The sequence below is a fragment of the Nomascus leucogenys genome, chromosome 14 (assembly GCF_006542625.1).
Source record: "Nomascus leucogenys isolate Asia chromosome 14, Asia_NLE_v1, whole genome shotgun sequence".
Taxonomy (NCBI): domain Eukaryota; kingdom Metazoa; phylum Chordata; class Mammalia; order Primates; family Hylobatidae; genus Nomascus; species Nomascus leucogenys.
In genome coordinates, this window is record NC_044394.1 from 49,498,533 (window position 1) to 49,512,905 (window position 14,373).

At 50.8% G+C, this 14,373-nt stretch overlaps 1 protein-coding gene across 2 annotated transcripts in view; it reads left to right on the forward strand.

The window, feature by feature from the left end:
- Positions 1 to 5,189: 5,189 nt before the first annotated feature.
- Positions 5,190 to 14,373, forward strand: part of NARF (nuclear prelamin A recognition factor) — a 30,537-nt gene continuing 21,353 nt past the window's right edge. For both annotated transcript variants that reach the window (XM_012502704.2, XM_030828088.1), the window contains exons 1-3: positions 5,190 to 5,825; positions 7,131 to 7,211; positions 11,424 to 11,567. In XM_012502704.2, coding sequence (XP_012358158.2) covers positions 5,799 to 5,825; positions 7,131 to 7,211; positions 11,424 to 11,567 — 252 coding nt within the window. In that variant the 5' untranslated portion in view covers positions 5,190 to 5,798. The remainder of the gene's footprint in view (positions 5,826 to 7,130; positions 7,212 to 11,423; positions 11,568 to 14,373) is intronic.

Below are 14,373 nucleotides of genomic sequence, written 5' to 3' on the forward strand. Positions count from 1 at the left end.
GCTGACCAGCATTCACATTAAAACAGATCTTGAGGTGGCCAGGCACAGTGGCTCACGCCTGTAATCCCAACACTTTGGGAGGCCGAGGTGGGCAGATCACGAGGTCAGGAGATCGAGACCATCCTGGCTAAGACAGTGAAACCCCGTCTCTACTAAAAACACAAAAAAATTAGCTGGGCGTGGTGGTGGGTGCTTGTAGTCCCAGCTACTCGGGAGGCTGAGGGAGGAGAATGGCATGAACCCAGGAGGCAGAGCTTGCAGTGAGCCGAGATCACGCCACTGCACTCCAGCCTGGGCAACAGAGTGAGACTCCATCTCAATAAAAAATAAAAAAACCAAAACAAAAACATCTTGAAGCTGACAAAGTAGACTCTGTAGCAATGACACCAAATTCCAGCCTGACTCTGGTATAGGACTACATGACAGATAGGAGGCCTTGGAAGAAATCGAAGTACTTTACCCGACATTAAATTTCTTCGACTTATTTTGAAATAGCCCTGCAAAGCTGTCCCTTGTGAGGAAAATCTACATTCTGTAGAGAATCCGCGTTCCTTTCCAGGTCTTTTTCCTGCTTCAGGAGAGAACTCTGATAAGAAGCACTTACAATCTATTCTCTCTGCAGCCTGCTACCTGGAGACTTCCTCTGCTTAATGGAAATCTTGGTCTCCACAAGCCCTTATCTTAACCTAAAAACTCCCTTCTGTTGATTCGAGCTCTTTAGACAGCAACTTAACCTTTTCAACCAATTGCCAGTCAGAAAATCTTTGAATCTACCTATGACTTGGAAGCCTCCCGCTTCAAGTTGCCCCACCTTCTGAACCAAACCAATGTACATCTACATGTACTGACTAATGTCTTATGTCTTCCAAAAATGTATGTAGCCTAACCACCTTGGGTACGTGTTCTCAGGATCTCCTAAGGGCTGTGTCACTGGCCCTTGGTCACTCATATTTGGCTCAGAATCTCTTAAAATATTTTACAGTTTGACTCTTTGTCAACATGGGAAATCCTACAGGCAAATGACCTGATTTTTTTAATGATATATACAAAGAGAAGGATATGGATAGAACCTACAAATTTAAAAAATGACAACAACTTTAAGATCAGGAACTCCGCAACTTTTTTTTTTTTTTTGGACAAAGTCCCACTCTGTTGCCCAGGCTGGACTGCAGTGGCACCATCTCAGCTCATTGCAACCTCCGCCTCCCGGGTTCAAGCAATTCTCCTGCCTCAGCCTCCCAAATAGCTGGGACTATAGGCACACACTACCACGTCCAGCTAATTTTTTTATTTTTAGTAGAGAGAGGCTTTTGCCATGCTGGCCAGACTGGTCTCGAACCCCTGACTTCAGATGATCCACCTGCCTTGGCTGCCCAAAGTGCTGGGATTACAGGCATGAGCCATCATGCCCAGCTTGAACTCTGCCACTTCTAAGTAGGCCTCAAGTTATGTCAAAGTCAAGTTTTTGTTTTTAAAGAGAGACTTTTCAATGTCTTCCGTAAGTTGATAGAAAAAGAGACTTAAGAAACATATGAGCCAATTGTAATATAGACTAATAGAACATACTAGACCTTATTTAGATCCTGATTTAAACAAACTGTTAAAAAAAATATGAGACAATGGGGAAAACCGGACAATGGCTATTTGATAAAAAAAAAAAATTAAGTGATTATAATTTGTTCTTTTTTTTTTTTTTGAGACGTTGTCTCGCCCTGTTGCCGAGGCTACAGTCGTGCGATCTTGGCTCACGGCAGCCTCTGCCTCCCGGGTTCAAGCGATTCTCCTGCCTCAGTCTCCTGAGTAGCTGGGACTACAGGTGCGCGCCACCACACCCAGCTAATTTTTTGTATTTTATTAGAGATGGGGTTTCACCATGTTGTCCGGGCTGGTTGTGAACTCCTGAGCTCAGGCAATCCTCCCGCCTTGGCCTCCCAAAGTTCTGGGATTACAGGCATGAGCCAACACACCCAGCCGTAATTTGTTCTTTCAACCATATTACACTTACGTTTTTATTTTTATTTTTATTTTTTTGTATTTTAAAGATGGAATTTTGCTCTTGTTGCCCAGGCTGGAGTGTAATGGCATGGTCTTGGCTCACTGCAACCTCTGCCTCCCAGGTTCAAGTGATTCTCCTGCCTCAGCCTCCTGAGTAGTTGTGATTACAGGCACCCACTACCACACACAGCAAATTTTTGTATTTTTAGTAGAAATGGGGTTTCACCATGTTGACCAGGCTGGTCTCAAACACCTGACCTCAGGTGATCCACCCACCTCAGCCTCCCAAAGTGCTGGGATTACAGGCGTGAGCCACCACACATGGCCAGTTATGTTTGTAAAACATTACCAAAAAAGCTATACAAATGACAACCTAAAATTATCCTTTTATTTAAGCTGAAGTTGAGGGGAGATATTTTCTGAGAGATGCTGACTTGAATTTGAGTAATCTAGAGGGTTAAGACTTCCAGAATTTCACTGTTGCATTTGTAAAAAGCTATACAAAATGAAAACTATAAATAAGATTTTTTTTTTTGAGATGAAGTCTCACTCTGTCGCCCAGGCTGGAGTCCAGTGGTGCGATCTCGGCTCACTGCAACCTCCACCTCCTGGGTTCAAGCGATTCTCCTGCCTCAGCCTCCCAAGTAGCTGTGATTACAGGCACACACCACCATGCCTGGCTAATTTTTGCATTCTTAGTAGAGACGGGGTTTTACCATGTTGGCCAGGCTGGTGTCAAACTCCTGACCTCAACTGATCCGCCTGCCTCGGCCTCCCAAAGTGCTGGGATTACAGGCATGAGCCACCATGCCTGGCCTCAACTTTGAAGTGTCAACTTGAAACTGCCTTTGCAAAGATTAAGGCAGTGAGAGAGGCTGGGTGCAGTGGCTCACACCTGTAATCCCAGCACTTTGGGAGGCTGAGGTGGATCACCTGGGCCCAGGAATTCGAGAACAGCCTGGGCAACATGGGGAGACCCTGTATCTACAAAAAATTTAAAACTTAGCCATGCACAATGGTGTGAGCCTGTAGTCCCAGCTACCCCGTGGGGCTGAGGTGGAAGGATTACTTGAGCCAAGGAGGTTGAGGCTGCAGTGAGCTGTGATCACGCTACTGCACTCCAGCCTGGGTGACAGAGTGAGACACTGTCTCAAAAAAAAAGACAGAGAAATTTCACATAGTTAATTCCATCTTCCTTCTGACATCCAAGCTGTCCTTGGTTATTCCTGGGTATAAGCCAAGCTAATTTTAGGAGCTTTGGGAGGAATTTACAGTTTAACCTTGAAACAAGGATGATAATAGTCCCTTCCTAAAACTATCACCTCCCACTTCTGGGGCTGAAATTGCCTTTATAAAGCTAATGAAAGGCCACAAGGTTAGGATTGTGGGAGGGGCCTGAACTCCGCTAAAATGCAGGCCTGGTTTCTACAGTCCCTCACTGCTCAGTATTCATGTGGCCAGAGATCACAAAATTTGCAGCTTCCCGAATTGCCACCTATAGATAATACCAGTATTGCAGAAACTAAGAATGGCTTTTTGAGATGTTTTTCAGAGTGAACCCACCCCAACCTGCCACTCAGGACTCAATTGGTTTGTGTGGCCCCACCCAGAGGCAGACTCAGTGCTTGAGGACCGTTTTCCACACACCCTTTTGATTTCATTCCCAGTCAATCAGCAGCAACCACTCCCTAGCCTCCTGCCCACCAAATTGTCCATAAAAACCCTAAATGCAGCCGGGTGTGGTGGCTCATGCCTGTAATCCCAGCACTTTGGGAGGCCGAGGCGGGCAGATCACAAGGTCAGGAGTTCAAGACCAGCCTGGCCAGTATGGTGAAACCCCATCTCTACTAAAAAATACAAAAATTAGCCAGGCGTGGTGGCATGTGCCTGTAGTCCCAGCTACTCAGGAGGCTGACACAGGAGAATCGCTTGAACCTGGGAGGCAGAGGTTGTAGTGAGCCGAGATTGTGCCACTGCACTCCAACCTGGGTGACAGAGTGAGACTCTGTCTCAAAAACAAACAAACAAAAAAACCCCTAACTGCTGAGCCTTTGGAGAGACTGATTTGAGTAATAACTGTCTCCTGTGTGGCCTGCCAGGTGTCAATTAAACTCTTTTCCTGGCCTGCTGCAATCTTGATGAATTGACTTTTTGTCTGTGCAGCGAGCAGGAAGAACCCGAATGGCAATGGCAAGCTGAAGAATGATGAGATTCATAAATTTGGGAAGGAGAGCTTTATTTCTCATAAAGGGTTTCAGCCTGCAGGGTGGCCATTCTGACAGGCAGGGAAGCACTGCCTCTGGCCAGAAACCAGAAACGGACACTTCCAGGGAGGGGCAAAGGGAACAGGAATCTATGCGGAGCAGTGTGTAAATATACATATTTATCAAGCTACAGGAGGAGTCATGAATATTTTTGAAGAGAGAAACATACACAAGCACAATGAAGCTTCAGGCCCCTTCACGACGGTCATGTCACTCACCAGAACCACTCCATGGTCAGTGTCTCTTATCAGTAAGGAATACTGGTCACTTGTGCCGAAACTGCAAATGAGAGGGTTGTTATCAGCGGTGGAGTCTTTCGAAAGAGCTGGTTTCCGTTAAGCCCTTAGCAAAGAAAACTTAATGGTAGTTAGCCAAGGGTCGGCCTTAATAACAGGCGTCTCACCTCCCATCTGTCATGGCTGAGGACTGCCTTCAAGGTAACCCTGGGATCTCCTTAGCCAGTAGGGGGTTCGTGTAGTCAGTTGGGGATCTTTGGATTTCATTTTCATTTCTCAGAGGACAGGAAGAAAGGCTCTAACATAGGGAATCTTGAGAACTGCTGGTGTCTGTTAAATATGCCTACAAATTATTTTTCTTATGTCACACTCTCCCAGACATGTTCTTACTTCTCATTTCTGATTTCTGTAATATGCATACACTGATTTCATAAAATGTTTACAATTAGAAGAGGAGTCCAACACTTCCATTATAGCCCTGTTTTGCTTAGCTGAAATCAGTTTCTTAGAGGAGTGTTATCTTTACTTTGTAAGCTGTAAGGGCCCAAATCAATGTACTTGGTAAAATTATCCACAGTGAACGCATGCAAACGTCAAAAGGCCATCATTTGGCATCTGCCCTCGTGCTTCCGGGTCCATCACGTGGTTACGGCCAGACAGGCCGCGCATGCGCGCTGCTACTCCGCCGGGCCTACGTGACACGACCGGAAGCGGCAATGGCGGCGGACGAGGGCTGTGCCCCCGGCCCACCCCGTTAGGAGCCGCGAGTAAGGCGAGTGTCCGACGCCGAGCTGGCTGACAGAGCCCGGCCGCGGCCTCTGCGGGCCCAGGGGCCTCCAGACCCCGTGACCACCGGACCTAGCACCCTGCAACGGCCCCGGCTTGGCCTCGGGACAGTCCGCGCGCTCACCGACTCCCTGGTGAACGCCGCTTGGCCGCCGCCGCCGCCGCCGCCGCAGGACCCAAGAAAAGGGGAAACCCACGCAAGGACCCGGTTCCCGCGGCGCCGTACGTGGAGTGAGGCTGCGCTCCGCCCCGCGTGCTCCGATTGGCTCTGGGGCCTGGCCCGCCCCTTCCCGGCACTGTCATTGGCCTAGACAAAGCCGTCGGGGTGGGGAATCCTATTGGCCCAGGGGTGCGGCTTGTCCTCTCCCAGTGCTCTCATTGGCCGAGCGCCGCCGTTGGGGGTGAGGCCGCGTCGGGGGAGGACAACAAAGGGCCGCGGGCGGCGGGCAGCGGTGTCCCAGTCTCCCGGTGCTTCCCTCAGGCTGAGGCGCCCGGCCTCCTGCCAGCCGCGCTCCAGATGAAGTGTGAGCACTGCACGCGCAAGGTGAGCGCCGCGGGCCGGGAAGGCGCGCGCCTGGTGCCTGTCCCGTGGGGCTCTGGGCGGCCGAGGTTGGCGGCCCGGGCCCGCCACTCGCTCGCCTCAGGGCTCTTCAAGGCGCCCCCGGCCTCGGCACCCTGGGCCCGCTCGGCGTGGAGGCGGCCGGCGCGGGGTCCGCTGCTCTCTGCAGGGCGGGCTCGGTCTTCGCGGTTCTCCCTGAACTTGTCCATCTTTCCCACGCCCTCGAAGCGCGGAAACGAACGGAGACCGAGCCTCTAGTGCCGCGCACCACAGTCCGAGTAAACAGCGGTCCTGGCGGGAATGATCAGAAGCGTTTCGAGGGGTTTTTAGGCGTTTTCGAACCTGCCCCGCTGAGGGTCACCGAGCAGCCGGTGCAGGGGCGGAAGCGGGTGACGGCTGCTGACCGGCGCCTTGCGCGCATGTCTTCAGGCCATGGCAACAACCGCGCAGCGCACGCAAGGGGCTTTTGTAGCTGTTACTGCCGGAATGAGCTCCTGTGGATGCTGCTCTGTGGCTGGCTCTTCTGTGCGTGACACCGTGGCAGGAGGCTTCCGAGCATTCCATGTGTCGTTCATCCCCGGTGGTGGCTGCATCCTGTTCTAAGTACACCTGTGTCCAGGGGAATTCACCTGTGGGGGGAAGGCTACTGTTGCTTCTGCTTTTTTATTATTGCAAGCAATAGAGATTGTGTGTGTGTGTGTGTGTCCTTAAGTAGGTGCGCTTTTGTTTCACTAGAAAGGATAGAAGGCCAGGCACGGTGGCTCACCCCTGTTATCCCAGCACGTTGGCAGGGGAGGCCAAGGCAGGTGGATCACCTGAGGTCAGGAGTTCGAGACCAGCCTGGCCAACATGGCGAAACCCCCTCTCTACTAAAAATACAAAAATTAGCCAGGTGTGGCGGCGCATGCCTGTAATCCCAGCACTTCGGGAGGCAGAGGCAGGTGGATCACCTGAGGTCAGCAGTTCAAGACCATCGTGGCCAACATGGGGAAGCCCTGTCTCTACTAAAAATATAAAATTAGCCGGGCGTGGTGGCGCACACCTGTAATCCCAGCTACTCAGAAGGCCGAGGCAGGAGAATCGCTTGAACCTGGGAGGTGGAGGCTGCAGTGAGCCGAGGTTGTGCCCCTGCACTCCAGCCTGGGTGAGAGCGAGACTCCGTCTAAAATAAATAAATAAATAAAAGAAAGAAAGGATAGAAATACATGAGCTTCATTGGTCCGAGTGTGCACATTTTCTTAAGGGGGACGAATTAAAAGTTCATTAATAATGTTCCTTTGCCTTTTTAAGGAATGTAGTAAGAAAACAAAAACTGATGACCAAGAGAATGTGTCAGCCGATGCACTGAGTCCAGCCCAGGAAAATGGAGAGGCAAGTAGATTTTTCAGTTTTGTATCAGCCCAGAGTAAACTGCTGCTGCTGTTTTTCTCTTTGGATGCTCACAGCACCATGCACATCACTGCTTTAAAGAAGACTGAAGTACGGCGGGCGCTGTGGCTCACACCTGGAATCCCAGCACTTTGGGAGGCCGAGGTGGGCGGATCAGTTGAGGTCAGGAGTTTGAGACCAGCCTGGCCAACATGGTGAAACCTTATCTTTGCTAAAAATACAGGTATGGTGGTGCACGCCTGTAATCCCAGCTACTCAGGAGGCTGAGGCAGGAGAATTGCTTGACCCTGGGAGACAGAGGTTGCAGTGAGCTGAGATTGCACCACTGTACTCCAGCCTGGGCAACAGAGTGAGACTCTGTACCAAAAAAAATACTGAAATAGGCTGGGCCTGGTGGCTCACGCCTGTAATCCCAGAACTTTGGGAGGCCGAGGTAGGCGGATCATGAGGTCAGGAGATTGAGACCATCCTGGCTAACACGGTGAAACCTTATCTCTACTAAAAATACAAAAAATTAGCCGGGTGTGGTGGCGGGCGCCTGTAGTCCCAGCTACTCGGGAGGCTGAGGCAGGAGAATGGCGTGAACCTGGGAGGCAGAGCTTACAGTGAGCCTAGATCGCGCCACTGCATTCCAGCCTGGGCAACAGAGCAAGACTCCGTCTCCAAGACTGAAATAAACTTGAAGGGGCTGATAAAGATGTGTGAGACAGTCCATCAGTGGCACAAGGCCTGTCTTCTCAGAACACACTACACCAAAACACACAGCATTGGGAACAAAGAAAATGTGGTGTAATACTGGATTTCTTCTTTTAATTTTTTTTTCCCCTTTCGAGACGGGTCTCACTGTCACCTAGGCTAGAGTGCAGTGGCTCACTGTATCGCTCACTGCAGCCTCAACCTCCGAGGCTCAAGTGATTCTCCTGCCTCAGCCTCCGTAGTAGCTGGGACTACAGGTGTGCACCACCATGCTCAGCTAATTTATTTTTTATTTTTATTTTTTTGTAGAGATGGAGTTCCACTATGTTGCCCGGGCTGGTCTTGAACTCCTGGGCTCAAGTGATCCTCCTGCCTCAGCCTCCCAGAGTGCTGGGATTACAGGTGTGAGCTACTGCACCCAGCCTCTTTTCTAATTCAGTTCTTGTTTTTAAATTCTCCTTAGCTAGTAGCGATGGTCTTTGTTTATTGGATATGTAACCTGAGCCTGGCTCTCAAGAATGTGATTTTATGGCCAGGCATGGTGGCTCATGCCTGTAATCCCAACACTTTGGAAGGCTGAGGTGGGTGGATCACCTGAGGTCAGGAGTTCAAGGTCAGCCTGACCAACATGGATAAACCCCATCTCTACTAAAAATACAAAATTAGCTGGGCGTGGTGGTGCATGCCTGTAATCCCAGCTACTCAGGAGCCTGAGGCAGGAGAATTGCTTGAACCCAGGAGGCGGAGGTCTCGGTGAGCTGAGATCACACCACTGCACTGCAGCTGGGGCGACAGAGTGAGACTCCGTCTCAAAAAAAAGAATGTCATTTTACATACAGTCTCATTTCATGCCCAGAAGAAACATTACACGTAAGCCTGGCCATTATCCCTGTTTTACTGAGTGAAGGGTGTTGGGAGAGGTTAAGGTCAGTCTACCCTTAGAAAGTACTAGTACCAATTTATAAATGGAGAGTTAGCAATATGGCAGAAGCATATTTTTTCCTTAAGTTTAATAGTCCTGACATGTTTAATCTGAGAGGCATTCTCCCGGTTGCCCTGTGTGCCAGTGCTGTGGGGACTGTGGGGCTTAGGGAGCAACAGGGCCTGAGACAAGCAGCCAAAGAGCTGGCCACAGGCAGAAGAGAGGTAGGGTGCATTGGAGCCCTGGTGGCAACTGGGGCCAGTGCGCCTGAGTGGCCGGCCCCAGGGGCCTCCCTCACCTGCCCTCTGGTTGTGTCATCGTGGACAGATATCTAAGCCTTGTGAGCCTCGTTTCCTTATCAGAGGCCTGGGGAGTAGGGTTACTTCCCTCCCAGGACTGTGGTGAGGATGAGATAACGTGTGTACACAGCCTGAGCGGGCGCCATGCCATGTCAGTGATGGACACAGGGTGAGAGGAGTTGGGTTGGGGTTAATGGAGTGGACCCTGAAGAGTGGTCAGAATTCAGGGTGGGAGTGTAGGGAAGGGCACTGGCACACTAGGCAAGCGGAGGGTGTGGACAGACATGCTCTAGGGAGAGACAGTGGCTCCCCTTGGCCAGGTCAGTGACAGTGCAGAGCTGTGGAGACTGTGAGGGGCTGACTCAGGTGTTTGTTTTAGGGCAGGTGATGGAGGTAACCAACTTAAGCTGGCTAGAGTAGGGGAAGAATTGCAGGAAGCCACTTGGGTGGCAGCTTTGAGAGCCTAGGCGGAGGTGGTGGGCCTGGGCAAGTCTACCAGAGTGGTAGAGACAGGACAGAGGACATAGTGCAGGGAAGGGAGTGCAGTTTTAGCTCCACAGACACTGGGCCTTTTACAGTGTGTGAGTCTGGGGTTTGGTGAGGAGAGCACTCTGCTGGAAGTGCAGGTGGCAGGGCTGCCCTGGGCTGAGTGAGGCCGGCGGGCCTGATAAAAGGGAACAGGACTTCTGCAGAATGCATCAGTGTGGAAGGCAGGAGGAATAAGAAGAAAGAATGTGAGGGGTGAGGAGGAAATCAGACCTGGACTGTGAAAACTTATGGAAGGACTGGGTTATACACAGCATGTTTGGTGGCAACGCAGGGAGGAGGCACTGCTGGGTGAGGGGTGCAGTTTGGTCATGGGCACCTCGATGGGGATGGGCTGTGGAGGCAGAATTCATGCAGCTATGGGCACCAGACGTTTGGAGTGGGGCAGTAGCTTCGACCCACTGGGAACCTGTTAGAAGCACAAACTCTTGAGCCCCATGCGGACCTCCTGAGTGCCCATCTGCTCCTGAGTGCCCATCTGCAGCAGAACAAGATCCCAGGGTGAGTGGGCTGCACAGAGACATGGGGTCATGTGTAGGCAGGAGACAGAGGTGACACCTTAGCTGCCGTTCATAGCACGCTATGGGAGGGAGCACATCCACAGCTGTCTTCTGTCAAATCATGTTTTAAAGAAAAACAAATGCACGGACTACCTGTCTGTAATTTATTGACATTACTCCTGTAAGCTTCAGAGTATTCATGTTCATCCACCAGTTATTTATTGAGCGCTGTCTGTGTGCAGTACCTCTTGGAGGTGCTGGGGAACAAGAGAACGAGACAGTGTTCGAGCTCTCATGAGCTTACATTTTAGCGAGGTGGGACAGACTCCTGCTAGCAGTCAGCAACATGAGTACAGATGGGTGGGGAGGGAAGAGACCGGTGAGGGGGTGGTGCTGTTTTAGCAGGTGTTGGACATCGTCTCTGCTGAAGGCCACCCAGGGCGAGCCTGGGGCTCTTAGAGGTCGCTTCATGCAGAGAGATGGCGAGAGCAGCAAGGGCCAGTGGGGCTGGATGTGTGGAGACCAAGGGGGCTGTGATGGGACCCGGGCAGACAGGGGCCACTGACTTTGCTCAGGCCCTCTGTGTGAGGGGCAGCCGTCTGAGCAGAGCAGAGGTATGGTTTATGTTTTAGCAGATGTCGGGGGGGCACAAGGGCCAGTCAGGAAGGAGAGGGTGGAGGGGATCGAAGAGTGACTTTATATCCAGGTCAGGATGAGCATCTTGTTGCATGTCCAGGTGCAAACCCAGAGCCAGCACTGAGTTGTAAAGTTCTGAGCCTTAAGGGAGAGGCCAGGGCTGTGGGTGGCCTCAGGGAGCCATGGGATGGTAAGAGGGAGCACAGAGCTAGAGGAGCAGTCGGAGGGCTGGATCACAGGCACCAAAGAGGAATGGGGTCTAGGAGGAAGGAAGGGCCAGTGGAGTCATCTTCCAGAACACAGGGGTCATTTACTTCCTACCACGTGACAGTGCTAGGGCTGGGTTCCACCCTTGTCATCTGCATGGTTCCCTAGTGTCATCGTGAGCTGGGCCCTGTGTCCTATGTCCCTCCACCACGAGCTGCTCAGTGGCAGAGACTGTCCTGCTTCCAGCCCCTTGAGCACCAGGCCTGGACCCTGGTATTATCTCCAGTGTTTACTGTGAATTCTGTATATGGATGTTACCCTCTCTAAAGAAGCACATTAAAGAGTACTTGTTGATTAATCATGCTGAAACGTCATCTTTCTTTCATAGAAGGGAGAATTCCACAAGTTGGCTGATGCCAAGATATTTTTGAGCGACTGCCTGGCATGTGACAGCTGTATGACTGCAGAGGAAGGAGTCCAACTTTCCCAGCAAAATGCCAAGGACTTCTTCCGCGTTCTGAACCTTAACAAGGTAAGGCATTCGGGGCATTTGCTGATGCTGGGGAGCCGACCTGGAGGAGGTGGAGGTGAGGCCTGGCTTCCTGCACAGAAGCCTCTGCTGGGACATCGGATGCACATCTCAGCCTTTTCCCGGTATTGCTAACGTCCTGCTTTGACCTTCTTCCAAATTCTCCATCAAGAGCAAAATCCTTGCACAATTTCATGCTCCCTTAATGATGCTCAGGCAGTGGTGGGGAGGGCTGGCACCACCCCTCAGGCTCCTGTGGCTTAAGTGGGGCCTCTGCCTGGTGAGGTCAGGTAACACGGGTGTTGGTGATCATGCGGGCAGCACAGAGCTGGAGCTCCTGCTGTTCTGCCTCAGCTGCACGTTTTTGGACACGAGAGTTACGTTCTAATAGACCGATCAGCTTGGGGCAAGGCAGAGACACTCCAAGGAAGTAAAATTTCCCAAAGCTCCTTCCTTCAGCTCGTCCCTGCAGACCTCCTGTACAGAACGAGAGGTGCCACTTGTCTTTCCATGAGACAGGTTGTATTAGTCCATTCTCACATTGCTGCAAAGAACTACCTGACACTGGGTAATTTATAAAGCAGAGAGGTTTAATTGACTCACAGTTCCACAGGCTCTACAGGAGACATGGCTGGGGAGGCCTCAGGAAACAATCATGGCGGAAGAGCGAAGGGGAAGCAAGCACGTCTTCACGTGGCAGCAGGAGAGAGCAAGTGAAGGGGGAGGTACTGCACCCTTGTAAACAACCAGATCTTGTGAGGACTCACTCACTATCACAAGAAGAGCAAGTGGGAGATCCGCCCCCATGACCCAGTCACCTCCCGCCAGGCCCAGCCTTCAGTTTCACATGAGATTTGGTGGGGACACAGCCAAACCATATTACAGGTGAAAGAGAAAGGAAGAGACAAAGGCAGATGAGGCTGAAAAGCACTTCTTGGTTTCCATGCTGTCACCTCCACAGGAAGCATCGGCATCCTACCCTGCCCAGGGTGTAGGAGCCCATTCACAGTAGGTAGTGTGCTAGAGCAAGGTAGGGGCCTCAAGAAACACTGACTGGCGCAAGTGTGGTGGCATAGGGGACAGCCAAGGAGCCTTAGCGTTTGCCATTCACCCCTGTGGCATCTTCTTCTGGACAAGTCATCCAGCATCAATTAGATGACAATATTTTTCTTTTTGAGACAGGGCCTCACCCAGGCTGGAGTGCAGTGGAGCAATTTTTCTTATTGAGACAGGGCGTCACCCAGGCTGGAGTGCAGTGGTGCAATTTTTGTTTTTGAGACAGAGTCTCACCTAGGCTGGATTGCAGTGGAGTGAGTCTCAGTGGGGAGACTCAGGTGATCCTTCCACCTCCGGAGGCTCCCTGTTGCCTCCAGAGCAGCTGGGACTACAGACACATGCTACCACACCTGCCTAATTTTTGTATAATTTGTAGAGACGGGGTTTTGCCATGTTGCCCAGGCTGGTCCTGAACTCCTGTGCTCAAGTGATCCTCCTGCCTTAGCCTCCCAAAGTGTTAGGATTACAGGCGTCGGCCACCACACATGACCTAGATCACAATTGCAGATAGAGACACATGTCCTCTGTGTTGCCAGCATTAGTTGTGTCTGGGTGTACCCTGACTTATATGCAGTTGCACGGGAGCTCCATTAGCAAGCAGCAGGCTGCCTGGTTAGGATGTTCTGAACCAGGAGATGCCCCCCACCCATCAGCCAGGTTCGCCATGCATACCCATCCCCACCTGCTCACCCTTGGCCTTTCAGGGAACAGAATGGCTTCAAGCCATTTTATTATGTTGAACAGACTTAGTGGATACAGCTTTGCAGACTACTAGAGACTTAATTCTGTGGTGTCAACGGTTTTTGCAAAACCCTTGAAAGTGTCTGTGTCACTTTATACTTCCCTAAGTGATATGGGCAAACAGCTGTGTGCAGCCATCCTGGTCACATTCAATATCAAATTCAGTTTTTTCCAACCTGACACGTAGAAAATTATATCTCGTTTGCATTTTCTTGCTTATTTAGAGAAGTTGGTTACCCTAGATTATGTTTATTGACAGTTTATATTTTATCTTATGCTGCTTGTCCAGTCTACAACTTATATTTTAGCATGGTGTGAGATGTGGGTACATTCTTTTTCCTTTTTTTTCTTTTTTGAGATGGAGTCTCTCACTGTCTCTCAGGCTGGGGTGCAGTGGCGTGATCTCAGCTTATTGCAACCTCTCCTTCCTGGGTTAAAGCAATTCTCCTACCTCAGCCTCTCAAGTAGCTGAGGTTACAGGCAGGCACCACCATGCCCAGCTAATTTTTGTATTTTTAGTAGAGATGGGGTTTCATCATGTTGGCCAGGCTGGTCTCGAACTCCTGACCTCAAGTGATCTGCTCGCCTCGGCCTCCCAAAGTGCTGGGATTACAGGCATGAGCCACCACACCCGGCCAGATGCATTCTTTTCTATTTGAAAAAATCAAATTATTCTAGCATCTCTGTTCTTCCCCCGTTGACCTGAAATATCTCACTTCTCTCATATATTGATAGATGTGCATCCATTTCTTTCTTTATTTGGGCCATGTTGGCCAGGCTGGTCTTGAATTCCTGGCCTCAAGTGATCCACCCGCCTTTGCCTCCCAAAGTGCTGGGATTACAGGCATGAGCCACCGTACCTGGCCTTCTTTTTTTTTTTTCCCTATTACTTCCACCCCACCCTCCTGCTGTGTGTCTATTTCTTGACTCTTTTTTGAGATGGAGTCTTGCTCTGTCGCCCAGGCTTGAGTGCAGTGGTGCGATCTTGGCTAACTGTGACCTCCACCTCCTG